General features: G+C 42.2%; 1 protein-coding gene across 1 annotated transcript in view; it reads left to right on the top strand.

Moving 5' to 3' along the window:
• Positions 1 to 19,933, top strand: part of LOC144799696 (DNA topoisomerase I, mitochondrial-like) — a 1,324,061-nt gene that overhangs the window by 207,321 nt on the left and 1,096,807 nt on the right. The window contains exons 7-8 of the mRNA XM_078671191.1: positions 15,213 to 15,363; positions 15,447 to 15,502. Of these exons, the coding sequence (XP_078527317.1) occupies positions 15,213 to 15,363; positions 15,447 to 15,502 (207 nt within the window). The remainder of the gene's footprint in view (positions 1 to 15,212; positions 15,364 to 15,446; positions 15,503 to 19,933) is intronic.

Here is a 19,933-nt window from a genome sequence, read left to right on the forward strand (position 1 = left end):
TTTTTGTCCATTGTTTGATACATATTTTCTGTCCTTCATTATTAGACTATAACTGTATATAATTCCAACTCCAATCCACACACTAGGTTTGTTCTGCCATTTTCTTAAGTTTCTAGGTGTTCAGACTGTGCCCTCCGGACCTCAAGTTCAAACATGACATATGCAGAGGTTCGTCCAAAGCAATGTTTATTAAAAGTCCAATGCATTTTCGGGCACCGCACTGCCCTTCGTCAGGGAACACTACAAATGACAATAATAAAGAAATAATGACCACCACATGTACACGTTATTCAATATCAAATCACTCTTCTAAACAGTCGTCAGATTTACGGAATGATATATCCATTCGTTAAAATATAATTCTGCAGGTCCCCCTTCCTGCGCAATGTAGATAACAACCCCTCATTTTTACAAAAACAACAAATCCCTTTTCAACACAATTTCCTTCCTTCATCCCCCAGAATATATGGATTAAACAATGGACAAAAAAATGGAGAAATGATGTATTATTTAAACGAAGCCAAAAGCGGCTTGTTGTTGCTGTGCAATTGGTTTGGCTTAACATGGGTTGCCCCACCCTTCTATGTTGTCATAGAGGTGCCAGCGGGGCAGGCATAACAACCATTACGCACGCATTTAATGATGAATTACGGACAAGATTTTTATTTGTTTTCGTGACCATGTTGGAGGAGTCTTCATTACATCATTTTTCCCCTTTAAAATGGTCAGCAAATCCTGTTATCGGCATCAATGTTACTGCTGTGTGCAACGCATTTTCTGACAGTGACATTTTGGCAGCCTCTGCTGGAGATTATTTGCCAGTTTTGTACCTTGATTCTTTACCCTAAATTTGGTTGCTGTGCAATGGCATACTTTGTTTTTGCTGACCATTTCTTTTTCATGTAACCATCAAATTCAAGATGGCCTCAACTAAATACGAAGTCACAAAGTACAGCCACCTATATATGGAGGCTCATGCTGAGTTTCACCTCATCACACAACTATTTGTTACTCTAGATCAGTCTGAGCAGTTGCCTTCATCCAGTTATCCTTCCTTTGTTCCCTGCTTGCTCATTGCCTGCCTTCAGTTTTTTGTTTTAACCTGTAATCCAGTTCTTGGAGAAAAAAATTGTTTTTTTCCAGTCTTCTCTTCTTGAGCAGCTCTGAGTTTAGTTGTATATCACCCTGGATTCTGGGCAATAAACAGCCAGTCCTATCTAGGAGCAGTGTAGAAAAGCATCTACATTCAACTGTATCTGACGCCCAGTTGTGGTGTTTACGCAAACCATTGGTTCAGTTATTAGTCTCCTCTTGAAATCCCCTTTAAATGTCCGAATCCTCATAATCTGACGTATATCAGTTATAAAACACATTGTGTAGTAAGATAAAGGGAAGAATACCTGGGGCACGTTAGCAAAATGGAGCAGTTGAATGAAACGAGGGGTAGATATGAAAGAAAAGTAGTTTGGACAAGGGACACATTTGAAACTTGAATGCTTTGTAAGAATCCAATTAGTTTGAGTGGCAGAGATAAGAGGAAGATGCCTTATTGTGGTTGTTGTATTCTCTTTATCACTGATTACTTTTGAAATGCACCAGCGTGCATCATCTGTTTTCTAAAACTACTTTTGGTGAGGACTATGAGTGAGAGAGAGGGATTTTGGATCTCTCCTACCCCCAAAAAATGTAAACTCTATCCTTTTAAAGAAATGAGGAGCTCGCACAGCAAAGTATAATCTGATGTAATAATGTTTTTCAGAGTTGAAGCGTGCAGCTGGGGATAATCACCGTCTGGCCAGAGCGGTGGATTCGAACATGAAAAGAAGCAGCTCCCCCATCTGGGGAGAGAACACCCCTGCGCACAACTGTAAACAGGACCCAATGGTCTTATTCCATAGTCATAGGGTAATGATGATGTTGAAACGTGGATGGAAAATAACCATCTTTCACAATTTATTTTTGCTTGTAAATATGGTTATCATCATGAGCTTCACGATATATTGATACATATGTTTAACACATATCCCGATGCATTTCGGGCAAGGCCCTTCGTCAGGGGATCAATCTACAGAAAAAATCAAAAAACCACATTATAATCGCTTGGAGATCAGTGCTAACAAAAACAGTACGAAAAACGGCAAAAATATTCTAAATAAACGTGGTACATGCAACAAAAGTAACGCGGATAACCGCCTTGTCCGTAATCCATATAAAGTATAGAGTGTTTGTGATCACCGAAAAAGTGCGAGCAGGGTCAAAGGAACGGCGTGTTGAGTCGGGTAATGTCCCCTTACGTTAAAAACCCATAGAGAGCAAAGCAAGTAACGTATGTGAAAATGGCTCGTGAAACTAAAGGAGTCTATCAAGCATAATACAACCCCAGTGAGGGTACTTACATGTGTACCGCTGTGTTTGGACTCAGCCGAGTTCCAAAAAACGATCAACCACTGTGTCTAAAAGGATAGACATAAAAGAAGGTACCGGGTGACTAAACACAAAGAAAGGACATGCATGAAAGAGATAGAGAAATGTGTGTGGATTTTAGACGCCATGATGGAAAATGTAAAAGTCAAAGAGTGAATGTGTGAGACCCAAGTGGTAATAGACTAAAACAGGATCCAGTAAGGTTAGAAATGGAAACAATATAATTATAAATAACAAAGAAATTCAATGCGATCATTAAGTCCGTTAGGGACCATCGTGGATAAATAACGGATCCAATAGTTCTCACGCTTGAGAAGCGTGTTCTTGTTGTTAGGTGTCTGCTGGACTTGTTCCAAGATTTGAAACTTGAGTTGTGCCACTGTGTGTCTGTTCTCCATGAAGTGGGTGGCAATGGTGGATTTGAGATTCTTTGTGCGAATGTTACTTTTATGTTCAAGGATCCTTATGCGGATCTTCCTTTCGGTGTGACATACATACCAACACCTTGGAACTTGAAGTCAGCATATTTAAACTTGTACGCAATATGCGCCTGAGACACTATTTCCAAAACATTTGCCCTATCTTGACACAGGAGGAAGACATGTTGCGAGGATTGCGACCACACAGCACCTTTCTGGCACCCCAAAGCCATAAGATAATTGACGCCTTTGAGAACTTGGTCAAACAAGAAATCTTGAACCTACCGTTCTTACAATCGGAGAGACATGGGAATCTTTCTCGACGAGAGAGAAACATTCTACACAAACTAGCAGACAATCCGGACATTACCTGCCAAAATGCAGACAAAGGCGGCGCCCTTGTAATAATGGACACCACCTTCTACCAACAACAGGTCACAGCGCACATCGGAGATTTATTTTTCCACGATGGTCCCTAACGGACTTAATGATCGCATTGAATTTCTTTGTTATTTATAATTATATTGTTTCCATTTCTAACCTTACTGGATCCTGTTTTAGTCTATTACCACTTGGGTCTCACACATTCACTCTTTGACTTTTACATTTTCCATCATGGCGTCTAAAATCCACACACATTTCTCTATCTCTTTCATGCATGTCCTTTCTTTGTGTTTAGTCACCCGGTACCTTCTTTTATGTCTATCCTTTTAGACACAGTGGTTGATCGTTTTTTGGAACTCGGCTGAGTCCAAACACAGCGGTACACATGTAAGTACCCTCACTGGGGTTGTATTATGCTTGATAGACTCCTTTAGTTTCACGAGCCATTTTCACATACGTTACTTGCTTTGCTCTCTATGGGTTTTTAACGTAAGGGGACATTACCCGACTCAACACGCCGTTCCTTTGACCCTGCTCGCACTTTTTCGGTGATCACAAACACTCTATACTTTATATGGATTACGGACAAGGCGGTTATCCGCGTTACTTTTGTTGCATGTACCACGTTTATTTAGAATATTTTTGCAGTTTTTCGTACTGTTTTTGTTAGCACTGATCTCCAAGCGATTATAATGTGGTTTTTTGATTTTTTCTGTAGATTGATCCCCTGACGAAGGGCCTTGCCCGAAATGCATCGGGATATGTGTTAAACATATGTATCAATATATCGTGAAGCTCATGATGATAACCATATTTACAAGCAAAAATAAATTGTGAAAGATGGTTATTTTCCATCCACGTTTCAACATCATCATTACCCTATGACTATGGAATAAGACCATTAACTCTATCCTTTTACCATAGAATTGAGTCCAAAAATGTGACTACAATAAAATCATGAACAAAAATATCAAAGCTAAGTATATAATTACGTTTTTACTTTTTTTTCTTTTTGAAAGAATATAGCAGTTTTTCATATTTATTGTACAATGTGTTTTTTGGTCTTAGTATGGTCCGCCTGTATTCCACACTTTTCCTTCAACTGCAGGCTCTTACTGGATGGCTTTGACTGCTTCAATTCCTGTTTGTCCCACCCCTGTAGCATAGATCTCTCACCATGATTTTTAGTATGAGTGAGATGTGTTAAATGCATGCTTTTTTTTTTTTTTTGCCTCTCTGCATTACATTTTCACTTTTACCAGTCATCGGGAGTGCATAGATGGTTGATGGGAGTTCATTACAAGACCTGAGGCTACCATTATGCCTAATCTTTTTATTTGCCAATCCTGAGCAGCCCCTTTAACCCCTCCCATGCTCGTGACGGAACCGTTCCGTCACGAGCCTCGGGTGGGCTGTGCTGGTGACGGAACGGTTCCGTCACGGCCCGCTCGCCGCGCTTGCGCGTCGCGAATTCCGCACCTGCGCTGAAGGTTCTATTAGGCGGGCGGGGCCATGACGGAACCGTTCCGTCATAAGCACAGCTCGCCCGTGGGCTGTGACGGAGCGGTTCCGTCACGAGCACGGGACCGCCGCGCGGCCCCGCCTCCCCCTTAGCGCTGCAGCGGAATAGCCGCCGCAGCGAGGGGTTAAAGAACATCAAAACCATAACAATCCATAAGAACATAAATCTATAAATGTCTCCTGCACAGAACAGCCTCTTTTAAATGCTGCTCCTACTCAGATGAATACATTTATTTACTCTGATTACTTTCATTTGTCATATTGTTTTTATTTGGTTACATTTGATTGCTTAAGTAGAGTGTGTGGTACATTTCTAATTTATAGAAACAGTGTGTATGTTTTGTGTTTTTCACTCGTTGTGGATTTGTTTATTTATTAAAAATAGTTTTAAAAACGGCTGCATCGTATTTGGGATGTATTGGTTAAATATATGAATTAGGGTTCAGTTTAGGTGCTTATTGTGTCTTTTTTTTAGGTTTATTATTGAGGATCGCTTGAGAACTGTTATTTTGAAGGCAGCGCGCATTGGGAGACTGTTCGCGTGCAGATTTCAGTGGCAAACGATCTATTTAAGGAGATTGCTTTGCGTATGGAGGCACATGCGCCTATTTGCTGTAACTGACAAACGCGCGTGCACAATACACGTAGAGATGATGCCCTGACTATGGATGAGGCCACAGAGTAAATTTGTGCACGGATTGGGTGGAAAACTCTCGCGAGAGAGTGGTGACCATATTGAATTGGGCACATTAAGGTGTAGTTTAGAATATAGGAAATAAGGGATAGTGTACGCGTGAGAGGATTAATAAAAAAAGCTGGTTTTGGCATTCGCTTTCAAATCAGAACGATTGTTGAGGGGAGGTCTCAGTCTACAGTGATTTTTAGGAGTATTTTAGGATTTAAGTAGCGTTTAATTGGTTAGGGTGCCTGCTGAGGAAGCTAGTGTAAATCAGCAAGTTGTAGAAGGCAGAGTAAGTGAGGAGAGTCTGAGGAGACGTATTCAATGTGAGATGAAGAGTTCTATAAGGGAGGTGGTGGAAATTTTGATAGATAAAAGAACAGAAGGAAAATAAATCTGAGGAGGAGTTTCTTATTCAGAAGAGGAGGAGGAGAGAGGTGAGAAAAGGCCATCTAAGAGGGCAAGAAAGACTAAAAAATTTGGGAAAAACGGGAAAGATGGGTTAAACTCAAAGAAGAGATGCCCTTCGAGGCATGCGAAATAAAGGTGTCCTTAGCGGCACACAGGATTACTCCGGCAAGGAGTATGGTATCGAGGTGGATGATTGTAATGAAGATAGGAATGAGAGAGTTTGATCAATTGGGTTTGGATGTGGATTATGACTATCTTAATGATCTAAAAAATGATCAACTCTCCACTTCAAAGACAGTATTAAGAGATCCTATTGGAGAGGAAATGTTTAATCCAAGTGGCATAAGGCACCCTAGAAGTGCAGACTGGTGGCCATTGGATCATGTGGCAAAGTTTATCAAACATGGGGTGAGAAGACCAATGAAAAGAGGTGAGAAGTGTTTTACAAGAAGTGTGTTCAAGACTTCAAATACATGGAAATATTTGTTCTACTTCTAATCTGGATCCAGATTCAATATTTTACTTATTTAAACTAGGGAAGGATCTGAGACAGGGTTTGGAGAGGTCTTTGAAACAGTGGCAGGATCATTTATTAGATATTCTAGGTCCATTAGCGAAGATAATGGATATGGCGGAAGAGGCATACATTATTACGTGGATGGAGCCAGAGGGCTATGGTGTTTTTGGGTAATGCCAATGCAGGCTTATTAAGTAAAAGGCGTAAAACTGTTTTAATGAAGATCAACCCTAAGTGGGGGGATATATAGCGAATAAAGTGCCAAGTGAATACCTGAACGGTTTACTTTTTGGAGAAGGGTTCGTTAAGAGGCTAGGGAAACATGTGTCCACATTTACAGCGCTTTATAAAGCACAAACAAACATGAGGAGAGTGTTTGGTAGTGTTTTTGTGTGGGTTGTTAGACAGGGACCGCATGCTGGCGAGGAGTTAGAGGTCCCAGTACAGTTGTAACAGTAAAGTATCAGAAAGGGGTTTCCAAGGTTTCTCAAGCAGGAAGATTCCCAAGTACGAGAGGAATAAGTCAATCTGTACAAGGAGCTCGAGGTGAGTTTGCATATTATTTCTGGTTTTCCCCATGAAAAAGTAGGAGGACGATTAAGGTTTTCTATAAAGGCATGGCAGAAGAGAACAAGGGATCCTTGGGTTTTAAATGTAGTACATGGTTTCAAAATAGATTTTCTACAACAACCAGTTCAGACTTAAGAGCCAAAAGAATTGATTTTGAGACCGGAACAAGTAGACATTGTAGACTTCGAGGTGAAAAATGTTATAAAAAGGAGCAATATGTATGGTGGAAGATCATTTGCAGGTGTTTGCAAGCACATTGTTTTTGGTGGAAGAAAATGGATGGAGACCGGTGATAAACTTGAGAAATCTGAATGGTTCTTAATATACACACATTTCAAAATGGAAGGAAATCACCTTCGAAGGGACATCTTGCAGTCACAAGATTGGTTGGTGAAGCTAGATTTAAAGGCTGCCAATTTCAATATTCCAATGGGGGAAAACAGTAAAATATCTACAGTTCAGGTGGAGAGGCCAATTATATCAATTTATTTGCATGCCTTTTGGCCTTTCATCAGCTCCCTGGTGTTTTACAAAGTTGATGCGTGTGGTGGTGGCTTATTTCAGGGAGAGAGGATATCGTTTCATAGTGTATTTAGACAATATATTAATGATGTCACAGAATGCGGAGGAACTGAAGAATCAACTCAAAGATGTAGTAGGTATTTTAAAGAATTTGGGTTTTGTGATAAATCATGGGAAGTCGATTATGATACAAATGCAGAATTTATATTTTCTGGGTTCAACAATAGATTCTGTTGAAGAGGTTTTGAGAAAAGCGGAGAAGAAGGTAAAGTTGATTAAGAAGGAAGTTCTGAGGGTACAGAAGAGAAAGTCTTTGACATTGAGAGAGTTGGCAAGGATTTTAAATCTTTTTTCTACGTCCATACAAGCAATCTTCCCTGGCCCCCTGCATTATCGAGCTTTGCAAAGTGTGAAAGCAGAGGCGTTGAGAACAGGTTTATGGTATGGGGACCAAATAGTTTGGGATTTGGTAGCAAAGGAGGAGTTAGATTGGTGGATTCACAATTTGGAGGTATGGAATGGGAGAGCAATTTTTGGTTGCCTTCCGGATGTGGTTTTGGAGATGGATGCCAGTCTTTCAGGATGGGAGGCTCAGTTGGGACTTCAGGAGATGGGCGGTGCCTGGTCAAGGAAGGGGGAAGGATCAGCATATGAATTATTTAGATTCAACAGCAGGTTGGTATGCTTGGAAGAGTTTCGAGGAGAAGTTGCAGGGTCAGACCGGTCTTATGAAAATGGACAATATTTCAGCAGTGGCTTACATAAATAGGCTGGGAGGTTGCATAGCAACGATGCTGTCGGATGTAGTGAAAGAGTTATGGATGTTTTGTCTAAAGAACAAGATTTCTCTGAGAGTAGAATACCTTCCAGGGGTATGGAATGTAATCGTGGATTGGAATTCAAGACACATGAAGGATTACAGTGATTGGATGTTGGGTTCAGAGTATTTCAGGAGAATTCAGGCAGTTTTGGGTCCTCTGGAAGTGGATCTGTTCGCAACCAGGTTGACACGCCAGTTGGAGAAATTTTACAGTTAGTTTCCAGATCTGGAAGCAGCAGCAATGGGCTTATTTCAGCAGAATTGGATGAATGTGAAGGGTTATGCTTTTCCTTCCTTTGCTATGATTCGGAGGGTATTGCTGAAGGTGAGAGGAGAAGGTTGTCATTTGGAGTGGGTAACTCCGTTTTGGGTGTCATAAGCTTGGTTTCCGGCTATGCTGGAGCTTGCGAGGGTCCCCTTCTGATGAAAGCAGAAGAGGGTATGCTGGTGAACGGGTTAGGAGAGGTTTATCCTCTAAGTCAGAACTGTGTGTTGGACCTTCTTGTTTGGAAGGTATCAGGGGTCCAGTACTTTCGACGGACTTTCGCAGAATGCTGCAGAGTTATTCAGAGTCATGGGCTTCAGGAACAAGGAGGAGGAATAAAAGAGTTTGGAAGATTTGGGAGCATTGGTACGTGGAACTGAGTTTGGATCCCGTGGAGGCCCCTGTTGTAGAGTTAGTAAAATTTTGGGTGGAAAATTTTAATAGGAGTTTGAGTTATCGTACTATTAATTGTTATAGATCTGCAGTTTCAGCAGGTCATGCTTTTGAAGGAGAAAGATCTGTAGGATGGAATATTTTGGTGTGTAGTGTTTTAAAGAGAATGAGGTTGAAAAGGTCTCCTAGGGCTGGTTATGAAGTAATGTGGGACGTTAATTTGGTTTTGAATTTTTTTTTTGATTGGCCTTTAAATAGGTTTCTAAGTAATAAGAATATTTCTATTAAATTGGTGACCTATCGTGTTTGATTTCACGCAAACCTCGCTCTCAGCCCACCTACCGAACCCTCCAACACCGCCGCTGCCCAGAGCCTCAGACGCTGGGTCGAGGACTGTGCCAACACCCTTGTCCGCTGAAGAAACCCCCCCCCCCCACAGAGAGACCAGCAAGAGGGCAAGCTGGTTCACCCCAGAACTCGTAGCCTCCAAGCAAACCTGCCGGAAAGTAGAGAAGAAATGGCACAGTGAACAAACTCCGGACAGCCACACAGCACAGAAGGACGCCATCCGCAACCACCACCACCTCATCAGGGCGGCCAAGAGGACCTCCTTCAAAGACCGCCTTGACAACAACGCGCACAATAGCAAGGAGCTCTTCAACATCGTGAAGGAACTCTCCAACCCCAGCTCCAACACCAATGACATCTCGTCATCGCAAGCCCTGTGCGATTCCCTTGCCACCTTCTTCCACTGCAAGATAGCAAACATCCACTACAGCTTCAACACCCAGACAGCCCCAACAGACAGCAACACAACCGACCCTCCGCACACCATCGACCACGACCCCCTGCTAGCCTGGGCCAGCGTTAGTATCAATGTCACCATCAAGAACATGCACACAATCCACTCCGGAGCTCCGTCAGACCCATTCCCGCACCACGTCTTCAACAGAGCAAGCAGCTCCATCGCACCCCACCTGCGCAACGTCATCAATCGCTCCCTTGAGACCTTAACCTTCCCAGAAATCTGGAAACACGCCGAGATCAACGCTCTGCTCAAAAAACCTAAGGCAGACCCAAGAGACCTCAAGAACTTCCGGCCCATCTCTCTGCTCCCCTTCCCGGCCAAGGTCATCGAGAAAACCGTCAACAGACAGCTAACCCGATACCTCGAAGAAAACAGAATCCTGGACCCTTCCCAATCAGGGTTCCACAGCAACTACAGCACCAAGACTGCCCTCATTGGCACCACCGAGGACATCAGGACCCTGCAGGACAACGGCGACGCTGCAACACTCATCCTCCTAGACCTCTCTGCCGCCTTCGACAGTCTGCCACCGCACACTACGCGCATGCCTCCACTCCGCAGGGATCCGAGACAAGGCTCTGGATTGGACCACCTCCTTCCTCTCCGGCAGAACCCAGAGCACCCGCCTCCCCCCCATTCCGTTACAAATCCTCCGAGATCCTCTGCTGCGTACCCCAGGAATCCTCCCTCAGCCCAACGGTGTTCAACATTTACATGGCCCCGCTCGCACACGTAGCCCGACAGCACGACCTCAACATAATCTCCTATGCCGACGACACTCAGCTTATCCTTTCTCTCACCAAGGACCCCATCACTGCCAAAGCCAACCTCCACGAAGGAATGAAGGCCGTCACCGACTGGATGAAGACCAGCTGTCTGAAGCTGAACTCAGACAAGACGGAGGTCCTCATCCTCGGCTCCAACCCTTCAGTCTGGGCTGACTCCTGGTGGCCAACGGCACTAGGGGCAGCCCCGACACCCACCGACCATTCATGCAACCTGGGAATCATCCTCGACTCAACGCTGTCAATGACCAAGCAAGTCAAGGCAGTCTGCTCCTCCTGCTTAAACACCCTCCGCATGCTCCGCAAAATCTACAGATGGATCCCGACAGATACAAGAAAGACAGTCACCCAGGCCCACGTCAGCAGCAGACTCGACTACGGAAACGCCCTTACGCGGGAGCCCCGACCAAGCTCATCAAACGACTACAACGCATCCAAAATGCCTCGGCATGACTGATCCTCGACGTACCACGCTACGGCCACATCACCCCCCCACCTGAGAAACCTGCACTGGCTCGCCGTCAACAAGAGGATATCCTTCAAGCTCCTCACCCACGCGCACAAGGTACTCCACAAGACCGGCCCAGCCTACCTCAACAGACTGCTCTCCTTCTACATCCCCAACCGCCAGCTATGGTCCTCCGACTTCTCACTCGCCACCGTCCCGTGCATCTGAAGAACAACCACCGGTGGGAGATCCTTCTCCCACCTCGCCGCCAAGACATGGAACACCCTCCCACTGAACCTACAACAGACCCAAGAGCTGCTGATCTTCAGGAGGATACTCAAGACCTGGCTGTTCGATCAGTAGCGCCCCCTCCGCCAGCGCCTTGAGACCCTCGCGGGTATGTAGGGCACTTTCAAATGATTGATTGATGTATAAAGGTATCTGATAAGTGTTTAGAGGTTAATAAGAAATATTTCAGTCCTGACGGTGTGTTTTTTGGGATACATAAAAGAACTAAGACAATGTCGACCTCTGTTTTTTACAAGACGTTGTGTGTGGTAGATTGTTTTAGAGAGTACGAGTGTAGCATGGTGGAGAATAGGAGTGATGGAGAACGTCAGTTGTTGATTTCCTTTGTTAAACCAAATAGGGCGGTAAGTACAGCAACAATATCGAGATGGGCGAAATGTGTAATGGAACAAGCAGGGGTGAATATAGATAATTTTAAAGCTCATGCCATCAGGGGAGCAATGGCAAGTAAGAGTTGTCTGTTTGGTAGTAGTTTGGAGAATATTTTGAAAGTGCGAGATTGGTCAAATGGGAAGACGGTTGTGAAGCTTTACTTTAGACCAATTGAACATATGTCCGATGTGGTGTTGAATGGCTTTCAACATGCATAATGGTAGCCTCCGGTCTTGTAATGAAATGACGATTCTCAGATTAACATGACTAGAGAATCAGGATTTCATTAAAGAATAGGGGGTTCTTTTATTTATTTTATTAAAACTAGATTGATTTGAGATAATTGAATAAGAAAGTGTATTATTCTTGAGAGTATGTTTTGTTCAATGCTAGATTGTTAAGTTTGTATTATTTATTAAGGTATACAGTTTCTTTGTTACAGAATAAGTGGATTGAATGGTCCCTGAAGCAGGAGAAGACAGAAGTTTTATTTCACAGGATTGCATTTAAAGAGGCTGTCTGTTCTGTGCAAGAGACATTTATAGACTCTTATGTTCTAATTCTGGATTGTTTTGGTTTTGATGTTCTATAAAGGGGCTGCTCAGGAGTGGCAAATAAAAAGATTATGCATAATGTTAGACTCTGTGTCTTTAATGAAATCCTGATTCTCTAACCTTGCTAATCTGAGAATCATCATTCTCACCCAGACATTATTTATTCACATTCTTTTGTTTATTGTATTTTATTATTTAGAGTTCTACCATCCTGACTCCTCTTAATGCCTCTACTGAGGGTTGTCTGCCTCTGACAGGTAATCAAGGGAGCAGCCAGAAAAATAACATCACCACCATTTTGAACCTTTTTCCGAAAGAGCAAGTGAGGGCAGCGAAGCAGGTATTCGTCTAAGCAGGCAGTCGTTACCTTCCCCAGGGAAATTCTGAAAACAATGTAACCAAATGGGGTCTTTTGCACCTCCATTCTCAATGAGCATTGTCATTTTATCTTTTTATCCACTCAATATACTCTATATAGTCTCCTGCAGTTTCTCCAATTTAAGTCAAGAAAGCCATAAACACTGGTTAAAAGAATTGTTACACACACTGACCTATGCCCCCCAATTCAGGCCGCTAAAGAGGGTGGTTTTTGGTGCCTCGAATGGTAATTCTTTCTTTCCACTAGCAGAGTAGAGCTCAGTGGAGCTTTAATCACATTAAATTACAAGCACTGCACTATATTTCTTAGAAACTGCATTTATATATCACACCTTCACCCTGAATGAGAGTCTTGGAACCAAAATAACAGATGTTTGTTATCCAACACCACTAATTTTATTAATCTTGACAGGATGAAATACTGATGCATATCAGGATTTGAACCTGTGCTGATGAGGTTAAACACAGATGCCAGCAGTGGATGCATTAGTCCTCTGAACCACCAGGCCTGGCATTGCTACGTTTTCACTTGCCTTGTTTACTTTTTCGGTATTTCTGCTGAAAGCCCTTATTCTGGGTTAGCCTTCCTCACTGACATAGTCTCTTACCGCTTGTACAATGCAGAGCTATGAATTCCCCAATGGTTCTCCGTGAAGTAATTTTCTTTTTGTATTTCTTTTTTTCTCACCGTAATTCCATTGCATGGCTTCTCTTGCTACCTTCACAGTGCATTGCTCCACACCCCTGCTGGTGTTCATACATTAATTTGTTTTTCTTGGTCTTCACCATATATCCTTACCTGGCCTGGGCTAAATTTTAATTATGTAATGTAATCAATCCCATTTTGGGAAATACTTATTATGCTTATTACACAAATTCCCAAAAAGACACAATTTTTTTTATATTTATGGACAATTAGAAGTAACACTTTTTCGTTCAAAATTTACTACTAAATGACTTGTGTTTCTCCCAATTAGCCCAAAGTTTGAGTAAGTATGGAAATACACATAAACTAAACTTTACTTAAAACATCTGCACTAACACCCTTTTCTTTGTGCTTCTCACAGGAGCAATGGTTTCTTATGATTTGTCACTTGGTTATAGTTTCTCCTACTCACCTGGTTTTAAATATACCTATTCTGTAGCTGTCCGCTCTTGCCTAATGTTTGTGACACAAATTGGAGTTCCCTCTGTGATTGGTGAAATATACATGTAGTTAGAAAAAGTCAATAGCATCTCACAATGGAGTACAAACAAATTGTGTCTGATATATATCACCAGTTCTTGTTTATGTTTGATTGTATTTATCTATATTTTTTGTTATTGTGACATTTATTTTTATAATCCCAAAGCAAAAGTAGTTCTGGCTAAAGACAGCTGGATGCACATGTGCTAGTTCCTCAAGTTCATAGTGCTCTGCACTCACTCTCTAATGGTCAAACTTCTCTTTAACCATGAATGCATTAAGACAGAAAAAACACAGAATATGGAGTGCCTCAAGAATCCAACATTTGTACTGTAGAAATTGTTCTAATTGTTTCTTCTCGCCTTTCATGAAGTACAAAAAGTTCAGTAGTATCAATATACTATTTACCAATATCAATGAGCTGTAGTATGAAGTCTCAAAACAATTCTCTTTAGTATTCTTCAATACTTCAAAGAACCGTCCCAGCCAACGTGTTTCATCCTCCGAGAGAACTTCATTAGGGTTAATGTATTTCTTTACAGCAATGCCACATCAAAGTCTAAGTGTAAAATGGATCAGTTCTCCACTAAATTATTGGAACACTAGTACTACTTCTTTAATGTTGTAGGGAAATACCAGGTGATAATATATAAATCACAGCTTAATATCCACACCCTATTCGGTTCTTCAGAAGGTCAATGACAGTGGTGGAGTGTCATATTATCCGGTCTGAGCTTAGAGAACCCAATGGGATTGGGATATTAAGCTGTCTGGCTTTTATGTGAGCAGCTCTTCTTTCTTACAGAAATAAAGTTGAGTATGCTGTTGAAAACTTAATGTGGAAGCACATTAAATAACTAATGTATTTGTATATTGCGTGTTAACCACAAGTGGCATCTTGGCACTAAACATATTTGCTGCTCAACTCTGATGCACGCATTTTATTAAACATCAAAATGGTGAAAAGATGAGTGGAACTCATGATATTTAAACTGATCATGAGGTCAAAATCCAGATCTTTAGTGTATGATTAGTATACTATGTCATCAGACCCAAAACAATTGTGTGTCTCAAGTGCTTTGAACTTTAGAAGTATTGTACAGCATTTGCTGTTTACTAGTGCCAAGTTTTCAATCCAATTGTGAAACTGGATGTTAGATGATGGGCCCTTCAATTGAGATTCTAGTTAAAAACACGTCACAGTATAAACTAGATGCCCTTCATCAGTAGCCAAGTTACGGATGTTCTGAACAGAATAGATATCTCCTTCTTTTGGTACTTTAGGTTATTATAATCTATTAATGTTGCTGGTTTTATTAATTGACTCCCTTCATAGTTACTAAGATTTGGGTAGTGTCTTTTGTTGAGTGAAAGATAATTATAATATTTCACTTCACTTGGAAAACGTTTCCCAGTGGTAAAGTACATCTATTTGTCAATATTCTAGAAAAATGGTGAACAAATTGTCTGAGTCAGAGAAAACCAATATGCTGAAAAGATCCCAGAAGACCCTAAGTGGTGCTGAAGAAAATGAAGAAAACAAAGAGAATGAAAATGGAAAGGAAAAGGTTAAAGGAAAAGCCGATAAGCATCAGAAGGTAAATAAAAAGTGAGGCTTGAGCACGGAACAACTTTATTACAGCTGCAATTTTACTAATTTATAGTTATTTTTTTTTCTCAGAGGCGAAGTAAATTATCATCTAATGGACTGAACCTGAAAGATCAAATTGATGATGGGTAGGTTGCTTGCCTCAACTAGTCGAAATGATTATTCTTGTTTATCTATAATGTTCTTTGAATATACTTAATTTTTATTCAGTATTTTGAGACCACATTTCTGTTTATGGACCACTATTGTTTATCAATTTCGTCTGTTTAAATAATTTCTTATATTAATCTTTACATTCTAATGGGTACTTCTAACCACAGATTAAACACATTTCCAATTCACCCAGGTGCCAGATTGGATCCTGTACTAGTTCCATCAAATGCCCTCACAAATTGGTAGGTGATGCCATTGGACTCTATGGTGGCTTCAACCTGCTACTAGCAGTGATGGCATGGAGTCGTATGTAGGTATTACACCTGCACGCTGCCTTCTGTTCTTGATTTTCTGAGCCCTTTGATGCAGATCCAGAACTGAGCTTCTAAAAAAAATGTTGTTCTTCAGCAACATCCAATAAGATAGTTGCAGTGACAATGTGTTAGAGAAATGTCTTAACACCCCCCCAGCTCCCCAACCCCACCCCCTTTGCAGTAAAGCAGATGTCTGTTATGGACCTACATTGATTCTGTCTTTAGAGTCTCAGATCAAAGTATGATTTGAGGTAATTTGACAAATGCCCCTAATGCAGCTAAAAACCTTCCAGGAGTCGGAGCCAAAGTTATATGTTGCTGATGCCAGGCAAAGTGGCCCAACATGCTCACAGGCCTAGTTGCGGTCTAGGTCTCCATTCTCTGTTAAGCCCAAGATGAATGCAAAGGACAAATCTCATCTCCCCATGGCTGATTCGCCAGGGAAAGACCATGCAGTCAGGTTTCAAAAAGCCTGACTCTGCACCAGTCATCTGACTCCAGCTTTATTCCACACTGGGGACTGATATACCCCGAATTTCCCAGGCCATCTTTAATGAGCAGCCCATAGAGGCCTTCAAAGGCTATGCTGCAGTTTCTCTGAATAATTATAGGTCCCCCTGTAGTGCCCTCCGGCCCCATGATTCCGCCAATCCCCAGTTGGACTTCCACTAGTGGGGCCTCCTTGGGTTCTAACTAACATGGTTTGGCCTCCACTTGGTCCCAGTGCCAGACTGCACCACACACTCCTTCCCTGTAAGCATTTAAGTATTGCCAGTCTGTAGTAATTTTTTTGATCAGGAGTAGAGTTCGGGTAGGTCTCAACCAGTGTCTCGCCTACTGGTTTACAAAGGCTCAGACCTTGGTGTGGGAGGAGTCTCCAGCAGTGCCGGGGCCTCGGCTTCAGTATCTTTATTCAATGCCTTGTGGACCTATTTGGTTCTTACTCTTATACCATACCGAACCTAGAGAGTGTACCTCTTAACGAGGATGATGGGGAGGCAATTTGTTGCTCCCTCATTATACGGATGCTTGCCTGGATACCTTCAAAATGCATGTGGTCCTGATACCTCTCCAGACACTGAATTGGGCCCCCCACCATGGAAAGTATTTCCTTTGCCATAGTGGTTCATAAGGCTGCAGATATGTATGAGTTACAGTTGCCAACTGTGGAAACCTAAGTTAATTTGCTTACAGAATTCTACAACCTGTCCATTCAACTTCATAGCCTTAACTACCTTTCAGTGAAGCACTGGCAGAAATGTGATCGGTTCCATGGCCAAAAACATATTTGCTGCGAGTGGTAAACCTCCCCATTTCTAGACCATGTAAGCCTGCTACAGGAGATCTGGTCCTCTTGATACAGGATCCAACATTTGAAGTCTAGTAGTGAAGGCTGTGGCCAGCACAGTGCACCCAATTGCATTCCCTTCTGCCTGACCTGACAGAGAATTAAAGGCATTTGTTCACGTTCTTCTCTTCTATCAGTATAGCCGTGTGGAATCTGAATATTATCCTTTTGTAGAACACACATATATGCACTCTAGGATATGGCAAGCTAGGTCTTGCCCATTCTCCTTTGGAATTTTGATATGTGTTTTCCCATGGCGTCAACAGCCTACAGAATGTGTCCAGGTTACATTTTACTGGCTGGAATGAACACCCCTGCCTGTGCGGGTTGTGTTATGGGCACTAGTGTGGTGACTTGCAATCACACCTTGTGTGCCGTAGGTGTCTCTGGGGACATGCAGAAAACCCATATCGATATGCCTTTTGCTTACTTAAGTAATTGTTAGATCGTTGTTTCTTCTTCTGAGCAGTTTAAAGGTAGCTGGTAACAGCTCACTCCTTGGGCTTAAATCTCAACAGCCTGCCAGTTTCATCAACAGTACTGGAAATTCAGGGGTAACTCCTGTTTGGTTTTCTACTAGCACCATCTCAACCAGTACAAAAATCACTTAAAACCGGTATTTTTAGCCATTATCTGTACGTACTTCAAACAGCAAATATAAATAACACACACATTTAAATGTGGTCTAGAGCTACGTTAACAATCTCAGACTAATTTACAAAGTAACAGAAGGCAGAAAAGCCATGTTACAAATTCATTCATTCTATTGTATTTAAAGTTCTATCTAGTATCCTATCCTGGCCTTTACAGGCTCTTAAATCAACATCCAAAAGGCTGGTATTCTTTTGGAAACAAGCCATACTTACCAACAGAGAAAGTTAATTCTGCTCATTTAGCTCTTTTTGAAGTGCCAGGGATCATGGCAGAGGAAGTGGCCAAAAACAAAATGATCGTCATCCCTTTCCCACTACCAAGCAGGTCCAATTCTTCCCATTGTTTTGGGAGGGGGAACTTGCAGATTGTATATGTTCATGTACCTGTCCTGCAGTCCCATAGGTGATTTCTCGCATAAACTTGTGCCCCCCCAAGGTATTTATAAAGTTGATGGCTATTTTTGAAACCCATCTTAACTGGTTGGGGATTCCCATATTTCAATGACTAACTGTTGAAAGTGGACCGATCAGTCAGTTGCAGGCTAACTGCTTGTTGCTATCTTCCCAGGGTTCTCCATCAGAGAGCTGAAACCTCATATTTGACCAGTGCTGAGGAGTCCTTTTATAGAAGCGGTACTGAATATGATGGAGTTTAAATCTTTTCCACCCATACAACAAGTATGACACATTCCATATATGATAGTGATATTTTGATCCGGATTGATTGATTTGATTTGATCCGGAGTTATAGCATGCATGGTTCTTAGACTTCTTGGTCTTATGACCGTGTGTATACTGCAGGTTTATGTCCATTGGCACATGCAGGCTCTGAAGTTAAACTTCTGCCTTCAATGGGCTCAGCACTGGAAATGCCTCTCAGACCGCATCCGTGTCTCAAAAGAGGTGGCCCAGGACGTTCAGTGGTGGCTGTGCATGAAGTTGTTCTTTTCTGGAGGTTGAGTAAACTTTGTGGCACGCTGCAAGGACTTTCAGGTCTGTCCATAACAGGCTAAAATTTCTGACTTGCTTTGGTTTGTCATGAGCCCAGCAAAACCTTCTAGGGTGGGTACCGCTAAGTTGTCTGTCCTCTCAGCTTGTCTACCTGTGCCTGAACATCTCTCTGTTTAAGTAACCAGTCGGAATGTTTCTTTCAAAGGGTGTACATTTGTTTCATACTGCACATTTTGTTATGGTGTATTTGTGCCTAATGGATTTTACCTTAATGTGCTAGCCTTGTGAGCCTATTCACAGCTATTCTTTGAAGCAACTGAACAATTAACATTCATTGCCTCATTGTTATTACTTCTGCGTGTTATGTCCGTGAACTGCAGTGCAGTCAGTGCAACTGCCAAATACCACCTTCTTACCAGACATGTTTTTTTTTAACTCCTGCATACGTTCTGCCAAAGCTTGTGTCTCCCTTTCATATTGGAAAGTCCATCATAGTGTGTTCTTGCTGCCACATCATCCTTGTTGCGAGGATGAAAGGCTATATAATTTGGTTCCGAAGAGAGCAATTAGCTAAATTGGACTAAGGAGCACAAGGTGAATGACCAGCTTTTCATGGGGATCACAGATGTAATGGAAGGACATTCCCAAAATGGGGCCTTTTCTAGATACATCATTCACTTTTCTTGTCAAAGAGCGGTCTCTGGAGGGCTTGTGGGCCAAGAAGGCTATGTCTTGGCCAAGAAGGAGACACCTGAGGGCATGCTGTCTCACTGTACCAAAGTCAAGGCTACCACAATGGCCTGAGCCAGAGTTGTTCTGGTATTGGACATCTGCCATGTGGCTACATGAGCATCCATCTAGACCTTCCCCGGATATTGCTGCCTAGACTCTCCGATCCTCAGACTACCATTTTGCTTGCTTGGTTCTGCTGGACTTTCTAGTGTTAATTTCGCTTTTCGGAATTTCTTCTTTTCGGTAGGTACTGCTGTGGCGCTATAAAAAACACTTGTGATAGACAGTAAAGTCGAACATGAATTTAAAACAAAACATCTAGCAAGCAATCCAAAAAATGCAAGGCAATTGCCATTTCAACCATCCAGAGCTTCTCCCTTGATCAGTTGAAGCTTGTAATGCTGCAAT

This window comes from Lissotriton helveticus, chromosome 12, assembly GCF_964261635.1.
Source record: "Lissotriton helveticus chromosome 12, aLisHel1.1, whole genome shotgun sequence".
NCBI lineage: Eukaryota > Metazoa > Chordata > Amphibia > Caudata > Salamandridae > Lissotriton > Lissotriton helveticus.